The 15,589-nt window shown below is 41.9% G+C and overlaps 1 protein-coding gene across 1 annotated transcript; it reads right to left on the minus strand.

Moving 5' to 3' along the window:
- Positions 1-472: 472 nt before the first annotated feature.
- LOC130328650 (zinc finger protein 436-like) lies at positions 473-14,932 on the minus strand. Its single transcript, XM_056553483.1, has 4 exons — positions 14,894-14,932; positions 9,011-9,125; positions 8,163-8,927; positions 473-1,710 (listed from the first exon to the last, which is right to left on the minus strand). Exons 2-4 carry the CDS (start codon positions 9,084-9,086, stop codon positions 536-538), a joined length of 2,016 nt encoding a protein of 671 aa, XP_056409458.1. The 5' UTR covers positions 9,087-9,125; positions 14,894-14,932; the 3' UTR covers positions 473-535.
- Between the last annotated feature and the right edge of the window lie 657 nt (positions 14,933-15,589).

Genomic DNA, 15,589 nt, shown 5'->3' on the forward strand with positions numbered 1-15,589 from the left:
ATCTTGTACCAGATGTGATCAGATCTCTAGGGATTTTATACCCCGTGGAGGACAAAGAAAAGGAAAAGAATTACACCGATGTTTACTGAACCCGGGGGACGCTGAGATATTGACGACTTCTCATATAGAAAAATGGATTTTATGATCTGAGACCGAAAATAGACGTCAAGACGGGAAACGCTGGTCTAGGGTTTGTGATAAATAAAAGTATCTGCAGCGTCTTATGTTCAGAAGAGACGATCTTCAAGGGAGACGCGCGGATCCTGTCTGATGCCTTGAATTAAAGTCTCTACAATCATAATGAGAAGGGGGCGGGGACAACACTGACGCGTTACATTCCCTATATACAACGTCAGGGACAATATTACATTTATTATAAGTCCAGTGTGCGGAGATGAATATAAGAATAATAAATCATATAAGAAAGAAAACTTTTATTAACAATTGGTAACAAGTTTGGAGATGCAGTATATGATATATGTATAAATGTCAGATATCCTATGTACATGGATAATATATAGATGTGTTATCTGCATCATTTATTGCTCTGAATTGGCTTCTTTCCTGTGTGAGTTCTTTGATGTTGAATAAGATGTGATTGCTGAGTAAAGCATTTTCTACATTCTGAACATGAAAATGGCTTCTCCCCTGTGTGAGTTCTTTGATGTACAACAAGGTCTGATTTCTGAGTAAAACATTTCCAACATTCTGAACATGGAAATGGCTTCTCTCCTGTGTGAGTTCTTTGATGTTTAACAAGATCTGATTTCTGAGCAAAACATTTCCCACATTCTGAGCATGTAAATTGCTTCTCTCCTGTGTGAGTTCGTTGATGTTTAACAAGACCTGATTTAAATGTAAAACATTTCCCACATATTGAACATGAAAATGGCATTTCCCCTGTGTGAGTTCTTTGATGTACAACAAGATAGGATTTCTGAGCAAAACATTTCCCACATTCTGAACATGAAAATGGCTTCTTTCCTGTGTGAGTTCTTTGATGTACATCAAGGTCTAATTTCTGAGTAAAACATTTCCCACATTCTGAACATGGAAATGGCTCCTCTCCTGTGTGAGTTCTTTGATGTACAACAAGACCTGATTTAAAAATAAAACATTTCCCACATTCTGAGCATGAAAATGGCTTTTCCTCTGTGTGAGTTCTTTGATGTCTAATAAGACTTGGCTGATGAGTATAACATTTCCCACATTCTGAACATGAATATGGCTTCTCTCCTGTGTGAGTTTGTTGATGTACAACAAGACCTGATTTAAAAGTAAAACATTTCCCACATTCTGAACATGAAAATGGCTTTTCCCCTGTGTGAGTTCTTTGATGTCTAATAAGACTTGGCTGATGAGTATAACATTTCCCACATTCTGAACAAGAATATGGCTTCTCTCCTGTGTGAGTTATATTATGTTGAATAAGTTGTGATTTGCTATTAAAACACTTCCCACATTCTGAACATGAATATTGCTTCTCCCCTGCACAATCTCTTTGATGTCCAACACCCCTTCTGTGACCTTTCTGTGATGAATGAGAAGACAGGACCTGTATATAAGGATGAGATGACAGATCTTGGCTGTGAAGGGCTGAGGGTGTATCTGGGATAATGGAATGTTCTTCATATGTATCTTGTGTGATATCATCATCTGCTTTATAATCTGAAGATATAAGATTCTCCTCTGATCTCCTGCTACAAGAATCTGCAGAGAATAACACACATTTTATTATCAGTATTAACCCCTTAACAACCCAGGACATTTTTGCATTTCTAAGCAATAGTACTTTGTAAATCCACCCTTCATTTTTAAATAAGTTTTACTGCAAAACTGAAGAAAGATAGTAGCTATGATAGCGGAGCAGCCATACAACAGTGGTGTCAAACTGTGGCCCTTCAGATGTTGCAAAACTTCAACTCCCATTATCCCTGGACACCAAAGGTCGGTCTGCCTCCTCCGAAAGGTAAATCCCCGAAAGGTAAATCAAGGCTTCCCTCTCATGGTATCCCTTAGTGTAGTGGTCTTCAAACTGCGGCTCTCCAGATGTTGCAAAACTTCAACTCCCAGCATGCCCGGGATTTGAAGTTTTGGAATATCTGGAGGGCCACAGTTTGATACCACTGGCTTATAAGGAGCAGGGACACCCGTCTTTGACAATCATGTGGACACAGCCTCAGGGAAAATCACTGCTATGGGGCTCGGTCAGGGACCAAATGACCGTGTCCCCCAATCCACCTGACCCCACAGGTTATAATGGAGCAGTCATCCAAACCGCCCCCTTTATAATCCTCATGTCAGCCAGAGAATTCAGGCAAAGGATAGGGGATACGTTATAGATCACGGGGGTCCGACCCTTGGGACTCCCTGCGATCTCCTGAACGGGGCCCTGGCAGTCTGCTTGAAGGGGGCGGACAGACCCCTGCATGGAGCGGCGGCCGACACTCCCCCTCCATGTATCCCATAGAGATACATGGAGGGTGTGTCGGCCGCGGCATCCTGTGGGGGTCAGAACGGCCGCTTCCAGCAGACTGCTGGGGCCCCATTCAGGAGATCACGGGGAGTCCCAAGGGTCGGACCCCTGTGATCTATAACCTATCCCCTATCCTGTCTAGGCAGAGAGTATCACATTTTTGGTCTTTTGTCTATTAATGTGTATAGAAAGACTTATGTCCTAATAAAGTTAGTGAAATTTTCCTGGAACCAAGTTAAAAGAGGAACCTTTATTTTTAATGATTTTCGCTCACGACTCGCCAGCAGCACCTATACCTCCATTTGGACCCACACAGGTGACCCAAACCGAACATTTCCGTATCAGAGGGAAAGAATAAAGGGATTTAAAGGGGTACTCCACTGCTAGACATCTTATTCCTTATCCTAAGGATGGGGGATAAGATGTCTGATCGTGGGGTCCGGCTGCTGGGGCCCCCAGGATCTCCTGCAACACCCCCCCCCCCCCCCGTTCTAAACAAAAGCCAGATTCCAGTGGTCTTGATGTTACGGCTACGCCCCCTTGTGATGTCGCACCCCCTCCATTCATGTGAGAGGGGGCGTGGCCACAACTTCATGATCACTGCCTCTGAGCGTTCCGAACAAAAAGTTCAGAATGCTGGAGCACCGGAATACCCCTTTAACCCCTTAAGGACTCATGACGTACCGCTACATCATGAGTCCGCTCCCGATCTATAACGCGGGGTCACGGCCTCTTAACAACAGCCGGGATCCGTGGCTAATAGCGTGTGGCACTGATCGCAGTGTGGTGCGCTATTAACCCTTAGACGCGGCGATCAAAGTTGATCGCTGCGTCTGAAAACGAAAGTAAACCGTTCCCAGCAGCTCAGTCGGGCTCATGGGGACATCATGATAAAATAGCGATGTTCCGATCAGCTGGGACACAGGCGAAGGTCTCCTTACATCTCTCCGCAGCGTCTGATTGTCGATTGATTGCTCCAAGCCTGAGCTACAGGCTTGAGCAATCGACCGCCTCTCTGACTGATCCCTGCAATGATCAGCATAGGAGATCAGTGTGTGCAGTGTTATAGCTCCCTATGGGATAACAATGATCAGTATAAGAGATCAGTGTGTGCAGTGTTATCGCCCCCTATGGGATAACAATGATCAGTATAAGAGATCAGTGTGTGCAGTGTTATAGTCTCCTATGGGATAACAATGATCAGTATAAGAGATCAGTGTGTGCAGTGTTATAGTCTCCTATGGGATAACAATGATCAGTATAAGAGATCAGTGTGTGCAGTGTTATAGGTCCCTATGGGATAACAATGATCAGTATAAGAGATCAGTGTGCGCAGTGTTATAGTCCCTATGGGATAACAATGATCAGTATAAGGGATCAGTGTGTGCAGTGTTATAGTCTCCTATGGGATAAAAATGATCAGTATAAGAGATCAGTGTGTGCAGTGTTATAGTCTCCTATGGGATAACAATGATCAGTATAAGAGATCAGTGTGTGCAGTGTTAGATTCTCCTATGGGATAACAATGATCAGTATAAGAGATCAGTGTGTGCAGTGTTATAGATCCCTACGGGACCTATAACACTGCAAAAAAAAGTGGGAAAAAAAGTTAACAAAGGTCATTTAACCCCTTCCCTAATAAAAGTTTGAATTACCCCCCTTTTCCCATAAAAAAAAAAACAGTGTAAATAAAAATAAACATATGTGGTATCGCCGCGTGCGAAAATGTCGGAATTATTATATATTATTATATATTGTTAATTAAATTGCACGGTCAATGGCGTGCGCGCAAAAAAATTCAAAAGTCCAAAATAGTGTATTTTTGGTCACTTTTTATATCATGAAAAAATTAATAAAAAGCGATCAAAAAGTCCGATCAATACAAAAATGGTACCGATAAGAACTTCAGAAGACGGCGCAAAAAATTAGTCCTCATACCGCCCTGTACGCGGTAAAAAAAAAGTTATAGGGGTCAGAAAATGAGAATTTTTAACACATAAATTTTCCTGCATGTAGTTATGATTTTTTCCAATGTACGACAATATCCAACCTATATAAGTAGGGGATCATTTTAATCGTATGGATCTACAGAATAAAGATAATGTACTACGTAGAAACGGAAGCCCCCAAAAGTTACAAAATGAAATTTTTTCTTACATTTTGTCGCACAATGATTTTTTTTTCCGTTTCGCCGAGGATATTTTGGTAAAATGACTGATAGTTCATGAACTATTTCTCCCGTTACTATCTTCCGTCACAAAATAACGTCCGTTATCAATAACGGACTATAATGGATTAAAACGGATATAAGAAAAATCCCATAGACTATAATGGGATTTTCTAACGGCCGTATAAGATTTCGTTACTGCCGTTTTCAGCTGGTTTTCAGACAGAACTTCATACGGATGTTTAAAAACTGAGAATTTTGTAGTGTAAAAGAAGCCTGACTCACCGAACCCCTGGGGATCGATCGAACCCAGGTTAAGAACCACTGATCTACACTATCTCCTCCCCAAGCACAGCGCCCCCTACCTATTGAGGTGCAGCCCGTCCCCACCATAGAGCCTGGATCCACAGTTCTCCATAAACCTCCTTCTACAAGATGGCGGCGGCCGGGGAGACATGTGGACACCGCGGGAAGAGAACCAGAAGGAGAAGAAGAACCTGACATATTAGAGGTAAAGACACAACAGGAATAGGGCCACAAGGACAGGAGGGCGGGGCTTCTAGCTGGGGGCCAACTGGGCGGAGATATGGGAAATGAGTAAAGATGGTGGAATCTTTGCAGATGATACTAAACTCTGTAAAGCAGTAAACACAATAAAGGACAGTGCACTGTTACAAATGGATCTGGATAGTTTGGGGGTTTGGGCTGAGAAGTGGCACCCCCAGAAGTGACCCCATTATATATACCGCACCCCCAGAAGTGACCCCATTATATATACCGCACCACAAGAAGTGACCCCATTATATATACTGCACCCCCAGAAGTGACCCCATTATATATACCGCACCCCCAGAAGTGACCCCATTATATATACCGCACCCCCAGAAGTGACCCCATTATATATACCGCACCCCCAGAAGTGACCCCATTATATATACCGCACCCCCAGAAGTGACCCCATTATATATACCGCACCCCCAGAAGTGACCCCATTATATATACCGCACCCCCAGAAGTGACCCCATTATATATACTGCACCCCCAGAAGTGACCCCATTATATATACCGCACCCCCAGAAGTGACCCCATTATATATACCGCACCCCCAGAAGTGACCTCATTATATATACTGCACCCCCAGAAGTGACCCCATTATATACACTGCACCCCCAGAAGTGACCCCATTATATAAACAGAACCCCCACAAGTGACCCCATTACATATACCGCACCCCCACAAGTGACCCCATTATATATACTGCACCCCCACAAGTGACCCCATTATATATACAGAACCCCCAGAAGTGACCCCATTATATATACAGAACCCCCACAAGTGACCCCATTATATATACAGAACCCCCACAAGTGACCTCATTATATATACCGCACCCCCAGAAGTGACCCCATCATATATACTGCACCCCAGAAGTGACCCCATTATATACACTGCACCCCCAGAAGTGACCCCATTATATATACACCGCACCCCCTAAAGTATTCACCTAGGGCAAAAGTGAGAATGTTGAGCCCTTATTATTTGGCTACAATTATTTCAAATTCATAGGAAAAAAATTGCAATTAGCTTTAAATAAAGAATTTGTGGGACATCATTTTGGTAAGTCGCTTCTGAAAAGTAGGAAATGCGCCCCATATTTTTTCACGTTGTTCGTCCCGGGCTGGGCAGTACCCCTACTTAGGCCATATCTGGTTGCCTGACCACCTGGTAGGACCAAGAAGGAGAGGAGCCCCCTTTGGCCATCAGGACATCATTATATGAATTATAGACCCCACTCCATGCCTGCAAAGGATCGGAGCTGTCAGAACAATACCGCACCCCACAAATGTATTGTCTGGACCAGGGAGCGCTCTGATTGGTCCTTGGTCTTTTATCAGTGACGCGCGGCTGTCTGTGACAGTTATAGTTCCTGATGGATATATCCGCGATGTTGTGGGAATAATCATCCGCTCATGGTGAATATATCCATCACTGGGGGTTTGGGTGATCGTCCCCATTCATACGGCATTTCTGCAGTATCGGTGTCCGCTGTCATGTCAGAAAAGGGATCCAATGTATACTGGACCCGTCTCATTCAGAAATGACTGGAGCTGCTACAGTATATGTCAGCATCATTATTATTGACGTGATGCTGACGGATACCTGTAACATAACGCTGAAACGCAATATGAACGGGACGCAGTGTAGGGTCACATAGAGCACAGAGTATTTCACACCGCAGATGCCCCCGGCAGTCACAAGGGCAAGATCACTGCTGCGGCTGGGTAGCTCAGTGTGTCTGCTCATGACTGCCAGCGGGAAATCCACTGCTATGAGTGGACACACAAAGATACCCAGCCGCAGCAGGGAGCTCACTATTGTGACTGCCAGGGCATCCGCAGCATGTAATATGGGATGTGCGCCGTGTAATCCTACACATTATGCATTTTTACTTTTCATTATATTTATTTAATAAATGTATTTTTATTTTTTATTAAATTTTTTTACATTTTTTTTTTCAGTTACTGTTTTTACACTTTTATTTGCAGTTATATGCTGCCTGACAGTTTTACACTAGCATGTAGCATATCAGGACGTGCCTCTGGCAATAATCGGGGCAGACCTGGGGGTCCTTGTGAGACCCCTGGCTGCCCAGGTAACAAGCAGCACCCTGCGATCGTTGCAGGGTGCTGCAGGAGAGAGACAGAGGGAGCCCCCTCCCTCTGTCAAACTCCTTACAGCTCGCGGTCGCTTCTTACCGCGGCTGTAAGGGTTAAACTGCCGGGACCGAAGTTTACTTCGGTCCCGGCAGTGCGGCAGGCCCCCGCCTAACGGGGATCACACACAGCACCCCATGATCGCGGGGTGCTGCAGGGAAAGGAAGAGGGAGCTCCCTCCGTCAAAACACTTACAGCCCGCGGTCACTTCCGACCGTGGCTGTAAGGGTTAAACTGCTGGTACCGAAGTTTACATTGTGTGTTACAGCCAAGTCCCTGCCACGGCCTCATGGGTACATTGGGCAGTACCCACAAGAACCATGGATGTGTATACTCGTCCAGGTGCGGGAACATGCATCCTCCTGGACATGTATACTCGTCCATGGTCGTTATCGTGTTAAAGGAAAACTCTAGTACATGAGTACTTATCCCCTAGTCACAGAATCCTGTGGGGATAAATGTCTGATCGTTAGGGGTCCGACCACTGAGACCCCCGCGATTTCCTGCCTTGCATCCCGTTTGTATATCTCCGGCTCTCCCATAGAGATTTATAGAGAGGCATGTCGGGCACCTCTTCATGCAGTGGTTGACAGTAATCCCTGCACGGAGCGGAGGTCACTTGTGTCCAGAGGAGCTGGGAGGCCCCCAGCCTGAAATATGTTTTGGGGAAGGGGGGTGGTATTCCAAAATTTTCCCTGTAGTCCCAGAGATTCTAGTTACACCACTACTTCCCCCAAAATATTATTGTAGCCGGTGACTGAATAGAATCTGTGACCCTTCTCTGTATTTAATGATCACTACTTACCTGGGTGGTTACCTGTAGAAATGTCCTCCTTAAACTTCTCATCACCGCTCACATCTGTATCTTCTGCTTTTACTATTATATCTGGAGCATTAATATAGATCAGATCTTTCCCTGTAGGAATGTCCTCCTTATACTGCTCATTACTGCTCACATCTGTCACTTCTTCTTCCTTTATGTCTGTAGCATTATTATAGATCAGATATTTCCCTGTAGAAATGTCCTCCATATACTGCTCATCACTGCTCACATCTGTCTCTTCTTCTTCCTTTATGTCTGTAGCATTAATATAGATAAGATGTTTCTCTGTAGAAATGGCCCCCTTAAAATGCTCATCACTGCTCACATCTGTCTCTTCATCCTTTATGTCTATAGCATCATTATAGATCAGATCTTTCCCTGTAGGAATGTCCTCCTTATACTGCTCATTACCGCTCACATCTGTCTCTTCTACTTCTTTCTTTATGTCTGTAGTATTAATATAGATCAGATCTTTCCCTTTAGGAATGTCCTCCTTATACTGCTCATCACAGCTCACATCTGTGTCTTCTTCTTCCTTTATGTCTGTAGCATTATTATAGATCAGATATTTCCGTGTAGAAATGTCCTCCTTATACTGCTCATCACTGCTCACATCTGTCTCTTCTTCTTCCTTTATGTCTGTAGCATTAATATAGCTCAGATCTTTCCCTGTAATAATATCCTCCATATTCTGCTCATCAAGAGGACGGGGACACCTCTCTGGTGCGGTTCTCTTACTGGATCTGACTGTAGGGAACACATACAGAGACTGAATTCATTCTTTACATACAAATAATGAGAGGACGTGTGTATATAGTCATGTCTATTACCTGGTGATGTGAGGGGCTGCTGATCCTCCATCATGACCTGATCCTTGTGTCCTTCTACATACTCCCACTCCTCCATGGAGAAATAGACCGCCACGTCCTGACACCTTATAGGAACCTGTATTGTGAATAAACATTTAATTCTATACAATTCCAGGATGTTATATGGAGACATTTGAGGGGATATTCCTGCACATGATTTATCTTCTTGCTCTCGGATGATGAGGTGAATACTTGTCGGGGCAGATCCTCTATATTATGGTCACATGTCCCGAACTGACCGCAAGTCTGATGATCCAGCTGTCAGTTCAGGTCATTATACCCAAAGCGCCCGTCCCATGGAGTGTAAGGAGTTAAAGGTGTATTCCGCCCCTAGACATCTTATCCCCTATCCAAAGGATAGGGGATAAGATGTCAGATCGCCGCGGTCCCGCTGCTGTCGTCACGCCCCCCTCCCATGGACTTGCATTAAGGGGACGGCCCGTGATGTCACGAGGGGCGGCGCCATGGCGTCACGTTGCTCCGTCCCCCGTATCGCCCGTCATTACGCACAGAGCGAACTCGCTCTGTGCTGTAATGATAGCGCGGTGCCGCAGCAGGGATCCCAGGGGTCCCCAGGAGCGGGACCGCGGCGATCTGACATCTTATCCCCTATCCTTTGGATAGGGGATAAGATGTCTAGGGGCGGAATACCCCTTTAAGTGATATTTCATAGTATCACTGCTCCCCTCCCCCGGGACTATATAGATGGCTGCTTACTGTCTGGCCCCTAAGGATAGAATTGGCAGTGCTGGGTGCCACTTAACCCTAGCTAGACTGGTTGCTCTTATCCCAGCGAGAAGAAGGGACAATAAGCAGCAGTATAGTGTGTGGCCCCAAAAAAGGTAAGTGGCAATGCATCACCACCATTTAACTCCTTCATGGCTGACTGGGCAGGAGGTATATAATGTATAGCCATTGGCCCAGCTCCGGAGCAGGAGACGCATCAAATCTGACATATCTTCTGCTCTTGTGCAGGAAACCCCTTTCAGAGCAGGGACTCCTGTCATTAAAGTGATAAGATTTGGAGGGGAGGGAGGCCGCTGCCAGTCTATGAAGAACAGTCAGGAGTTCAGCACGATTCATAGCCCCTAGGACCTACCTGCTATCAGCATCTGGGACTCATTGCTAATGCCGGACATCACCAATGCCAAAAATCTATTTCCGGTAGCTCAGTGGAGCTGATAAGGACACCCACAGTGAAATAGCGGGGTCCCGATCAGCTGAGAGAACGGGTGGAGGTCCCTAACCTCGCTCCATGCTGTCTGAACGACGCTCCAATCCTGCAGGCAGCCTCAGCATCACAGCATTGATCAGTGTATGTAATCTATAGATTCCATGTAATAGTCTACTACAGGGACTAAAAAACTGAGAATAAGGTAAAAAGAACATTAACTTAATGTGAATAAGCCCCTCCCCTAATAAACGATTGAATCTTCCCCATTTACCAATTATTTTCTCTTAAATTAATTAATGTAAACAAAAATAAACCTAAACTTATGTGTACAGAAGTTCAGGGTGGATACAGCACCAAATAGCTGAGGACTCAGGCTAGTAGATGGAACAAGACTTTATTTGCCATCCATGTGCAACGTTTCGGCAATAAACTGCCTTTTTCAAGCATATCAAACAAAGTGACAATGTGCATATATATAGGAATCACAACATGCTGTGATTGGTTACATAACAGGTGTTATACATATATCATTACAATCAATGGCCACATCCTATTGGCTAAATTGTGTTGTCATAGTGATTCAAATACACAAGAGATATAAATATAAGAAATATGAGAAAACAGCCATCTAAAACATATATAAGCTTCAGATGTGTTCACTGGGACTTCACTTACACTGATCCATGTCACAGATTGCATCTTCATCACATAGATAGCATGAAAAATCTTGCGTCCGTATGTGACAGCTTCGCTTGTAAACAACCAAACTGCGGCTGCGTGGCTCCACACCGTGTAGTTCCGATCAGCTGACCACTATAGGTCAGCTGATATAGGAGCGTCATAGATGCCCGGGATCAAAACAGTATGATCCGCACAAGCGCCAACTGCCTGCGCATGCGTAGTGCGTCTACATGAGTCACCGCACATCAGTGAATCGGCCAGCGCATATCATATGCGCCCGCCTATACCCGAGGCGCACCTGACCAAAGACGCACCGCATAGTCTATAATGCATATGAGTCTGAATAGACTTCCATACATGCACTCATCAAGACTAATTTTCCTTAAACCTAGGCATCTATGTTAATAACAATAAAAAAGTATATCACAAGAAGATGCCATATTGAGACAAGGATCAGTGTAACACAGAATATATTCAAATCATAAGATCTATATTTATACAAAAAGGAAAAAAATGTTTTTCCAGGAGTCCTCAGTGAATTCATCCTCAGCTGTAATCTTCATATAAGGTGATGATGAATAATAAGTGAAGTGAATCTAAAAAAACATGAAAAAATATTAAAATATCATCATAGAGAGATATCCAAAAACCTCATGTTGTCACTTATAAAAATTAAATACACGAAACAGGTAGAAGAAAAAAGTGAAAAGAATTAGTGGAGGTAAATAATGAAAAAAAGGAAAAAAGATAAAGTAGAGACCGAAAAAATATAAAATAAATAATATAGATAATATAAAGATAAAAACATAAAAAATATATATGTAATGAAAAATAAATAATAAAATAAATAATTAAAATATAAAATGTAAAAAAAAAAAAAAACACAAAAAATATAAAAATAAAATAATGAAAAAAGAGAAAAAAAGGGAAGAAAAAAAGAAAGAGAAAAGAAAAAGAAAAAGAAGAAAGAAAAAGGGGGGTGGGGTGAAGGGGGAAAAGAGAAAAAGCAAAAAAAGAAAAAGGGAAAGAAAAGGAAAAGAAAAAATGAATAAAATGAAAAATAAAAAATAAGGAAGATGAATTAGAATAAAGAAGAGAAAAAAAGAAAGAGTAAAAAGAGAAAAAGAAAAAAAAGGGGGAAAAAAAAGGAAGAGAAAAAGAGGGAAAAAGGAGAAGAGAGAAGAAAAGGGTAAAAAAGGGGGGGGGGAGAAAAAACGGAAAAAAGGAATAAAGAGCAAAAAGAGAAAAAAGGAGAAGAAAAAGAGCGAAAACAGAAATAAAAAGGAGGATAGTATAAATGCCTACATAAAGGGTTTCAAGCCAAAATCCATATTCAATCCCTTTGGATACATCGTATCTAATATATAGATCCATTTTAGTTCATTCTGGCGCAATAATTTCTCCCTGTCACCCCCTCGTCTCAACACAGGTACATGATCTATAATGCGAAATCTTAACTGACTAATATTGTGAGCAAATTCCAAAAAATGCTTAGGTAGTGGGAGATCAACCTTCTTAGTCCTAATAGAAGATTTATGACCATTTAATCTTATCCGGCACTCATTAAGATTATGTAGGCATTTATACTATCCTCCTTTTTATTTCTGTTTTCGCTCTTTTTCTTCTCCTTTTTTCTCTTTTTGCTCTTTATTCCTTTTTTCCGTTTTTTCTCCCCCCCCTTTTTTCCCCTTTTCTTCTCTCTTCTCCTTTTTCCCTCTTTTTCTCTTCCTTTTTTCCCCCTTTTTCTCTTTTTACTCTTTCTTTTTTTCTCTTCTTTATTCTAATTCATCTTTCTTATTTTTTATTTTTCATTTTATTCATTTTTTCTTTTCCTTTTCTTTCCCTTTTTCTTTTTTTGCTTTTTCTCTTTTCCCCCTCCCCCCCCCCCCTTTTTCTTTCTTCTTTTTCTTTTCTCTTTCTTTTTTTCTTCCCTTTTTTCATTATTTTATTTTTATTTTTATATTTTTTACATGTTTTTTTACATTTTATATTTTAATTATTTATTTTATTATTTATTTTTCATTACATATATATTTTTTATGTTTTTATCTTTATATTATCTATATTATTTTTTATTTTATATTTTTTTGGTCTCTACTTTATCTTTTTTCCTTTTTTTCATTATTTACCTCCACTAATTCTTTTCACTTTTTTCTTCTACCTGTTTCGTGTATTTAATTTTTATAAGTGACAACATGAGGTTTTTGGATATCTCTCTATGATGATATTTTAATATTTTTTCATGTTTTTTTAGATTCACTTCACTTATTATTCATCATCACCTTATATGAAGATTACAGCTGAGGATGAATTCACTGAGGACTCCTAGAAAAACATTTTTTTCCTTTTTGTATAAATATAGATCTTATGATTTGAATATATTCTGTGTTACACTGATCCTTGTCTCAATATGGCATCTTCTTGTGATATACTTTTTTTTATTGTTATTAACATAGATGCCTAGGTTTAAGGAAAATTAGTCTTGATGAGTGCGTGTATGGAAGTCTATTCAGACTCATATGCATTATAGACTATGCGGTGCGTCTTTGGTCAGGTGCGCCTCGGGTATCGGCGGGCGCATATGATATGCGCTGGCCGATTCACTGATGTGCGGTGACTCATGTAGACGCACTACGCATGCGCAGGCAGTTGGCGCTTGTGCGGATCATACTGTTTTGATCCCGGGCATCTATGACGCTCCTATATCAGCTGACCTATAGTGGTCAGCTGATCGGAACTACACGGTGTGGAGCCACGCAGCCGCAGTTTGGTTGTTTACAAGCGAAGCTGTCACATACGGACGCAAGATTTTTCATGCTATCTATGTGATGAAGATGCAATCGGTGACATGTATCAGTGTAAGTGAAGTCCCAGTGAACACATATGAAGCTTATATATGTTTTAGATGGCTGTTTTCTCATATTTCTTATATTTATATCTCTTGTGTATTTGAATCACTATGACAACACAGTTTAGCCAATAGGATGTGGCCATTGATTGTAATGATATATGTATAACACCTGTTATGTAACCAATCACAGCATGTTGTGATTCCTATATATATGCACATTGTCACTTTGTTTGATATGCTTGAAAAAGGCAGTTTATTGCCAAAACGTTGCACATGGATGGCAAATAAAGTCTTGTTCCATCTACTAGCCTGAGTCTTCAGCTATTTGGTGCTGTATCCACCCTGAACTTCTGTATGCCTTTCCGGGTTGGCATTCCCGGATGATCACCTGCACATGCTGATTGGATCAGTGCTGTCTCTCCTCTCTACCTAAACTTATGTGTAACCGCACGGTCAATGGCGTAAACATAAAAAAAACAACTTCATGGTCCAAAAAAAAAAAGATTCTTAAAAAGCGATCAAAGAGTCTCATCAAAACTAAAGTGGTTCCGATAAAAATTACAGATCACGGCGCAAAAAGTGACTTTCATACATCCCGTATACGGAATAATAAGAGAGTTATAGGGGTGAAGGTAGGACGATCTGATACAGACTCATTTTTGTACAAAAAGTTTGATTTTTTTTTCATCTTTTAAAAGTATTAAAATAAAACCTATATAAATCATTTATCATTGTAATCGTTTGGACCTACAGAATAAAGAGAATTATTACCGTAATGTGCACTATGTAAAAAAAAATTTAAAATACCTTTTTTTTTTTTTTTTTTTAAATTTCACCCCACAAATAATATATTTTTTTGTCACTTGTTGTAGATTTTGCAGTAAAATGAGTGATGTCATTACAAAGTACAAACCGGTGATTAAAAAAAAAACAACAAGAACAAGAAGCCTCATATGGGATTGGAAAGAGGAAATTGCAATCATTATGGCTATTAGAAGGCGAGGAGGAAAAAATAAAATAACACAAAAATGAGAAATCACTGTGTCCTTCAGGGGTTAAAACTCAAAACTGCCGGGTCCTGAAGGGGTTAATAGTACAAAAACATCTGACAGTACTCCACATGTGACCACACACATACCTCCACCTGCAGACTGTACGGGAGCCGTGCGCTTACAGGACCTGCGATGATGTCACCATCATGTGATCAGTCACATGGAGGAGGTGGAGTCACATGATCAGGGGCTGCTGCTCTAGGCTCATCTGCTCCGTGTATTCAGGACTCTGCTGTCACATGACCATTATCACAGGTCCTTCATTCACAATCTCTTCTATCCTGCACTGCTGTGCTCCGCCCACTCCTGTCACATGATCCTCCTCACAGGTCCTTCAGCCACAGTCACATCTATACTGCTAAACTTTGCCCCCAAATGTACTGGTCACATGATTGTGACATCATCACAGGTCTTACACCTTCAGCATGTAGCAGATACAGAGCAGGTCCTGGTGGGGCAGTTACTGCTGTTGTGTGTGGAGATCTCTCATAGCAGCAGCCTCTGATCATGTGACTCCTCCTCCACCATGTGACTGATCACATGACGGTGACATCATCGCAGGTCCTGTAAGCACACGGCTCCTCTACAGATACAGGTATGTGTGTGCGGTCACCATCAGATCAGGATTATTGGGGATGTTTATTATTAACCCTTAAGGACACGATGTATATTTGCATTCTGTGCCCCATATGGGAGTTTGAGGTGAGCTCAGGAGCTATAAGCAGCCAGGACTCACCACTAATGACGCTCATCGCCATTAACCCTTTAGATTCCATGATCAA

The sequence above is a fragment of the Hyla sarda genome, unplaced genomic scaffold (assembly GCF_029499605.1).
Source record: "Hyla sarda isolate aHylSar1 unplaced genomic scaffold, aHylSar1.hap1 scaffold_3116, whole genome shotgun sequence".
NCBI lineage: Eukaryota > Metazoa > Chordata > Amphibia > Anura > Hylidae > Hyla > Hyla sarda.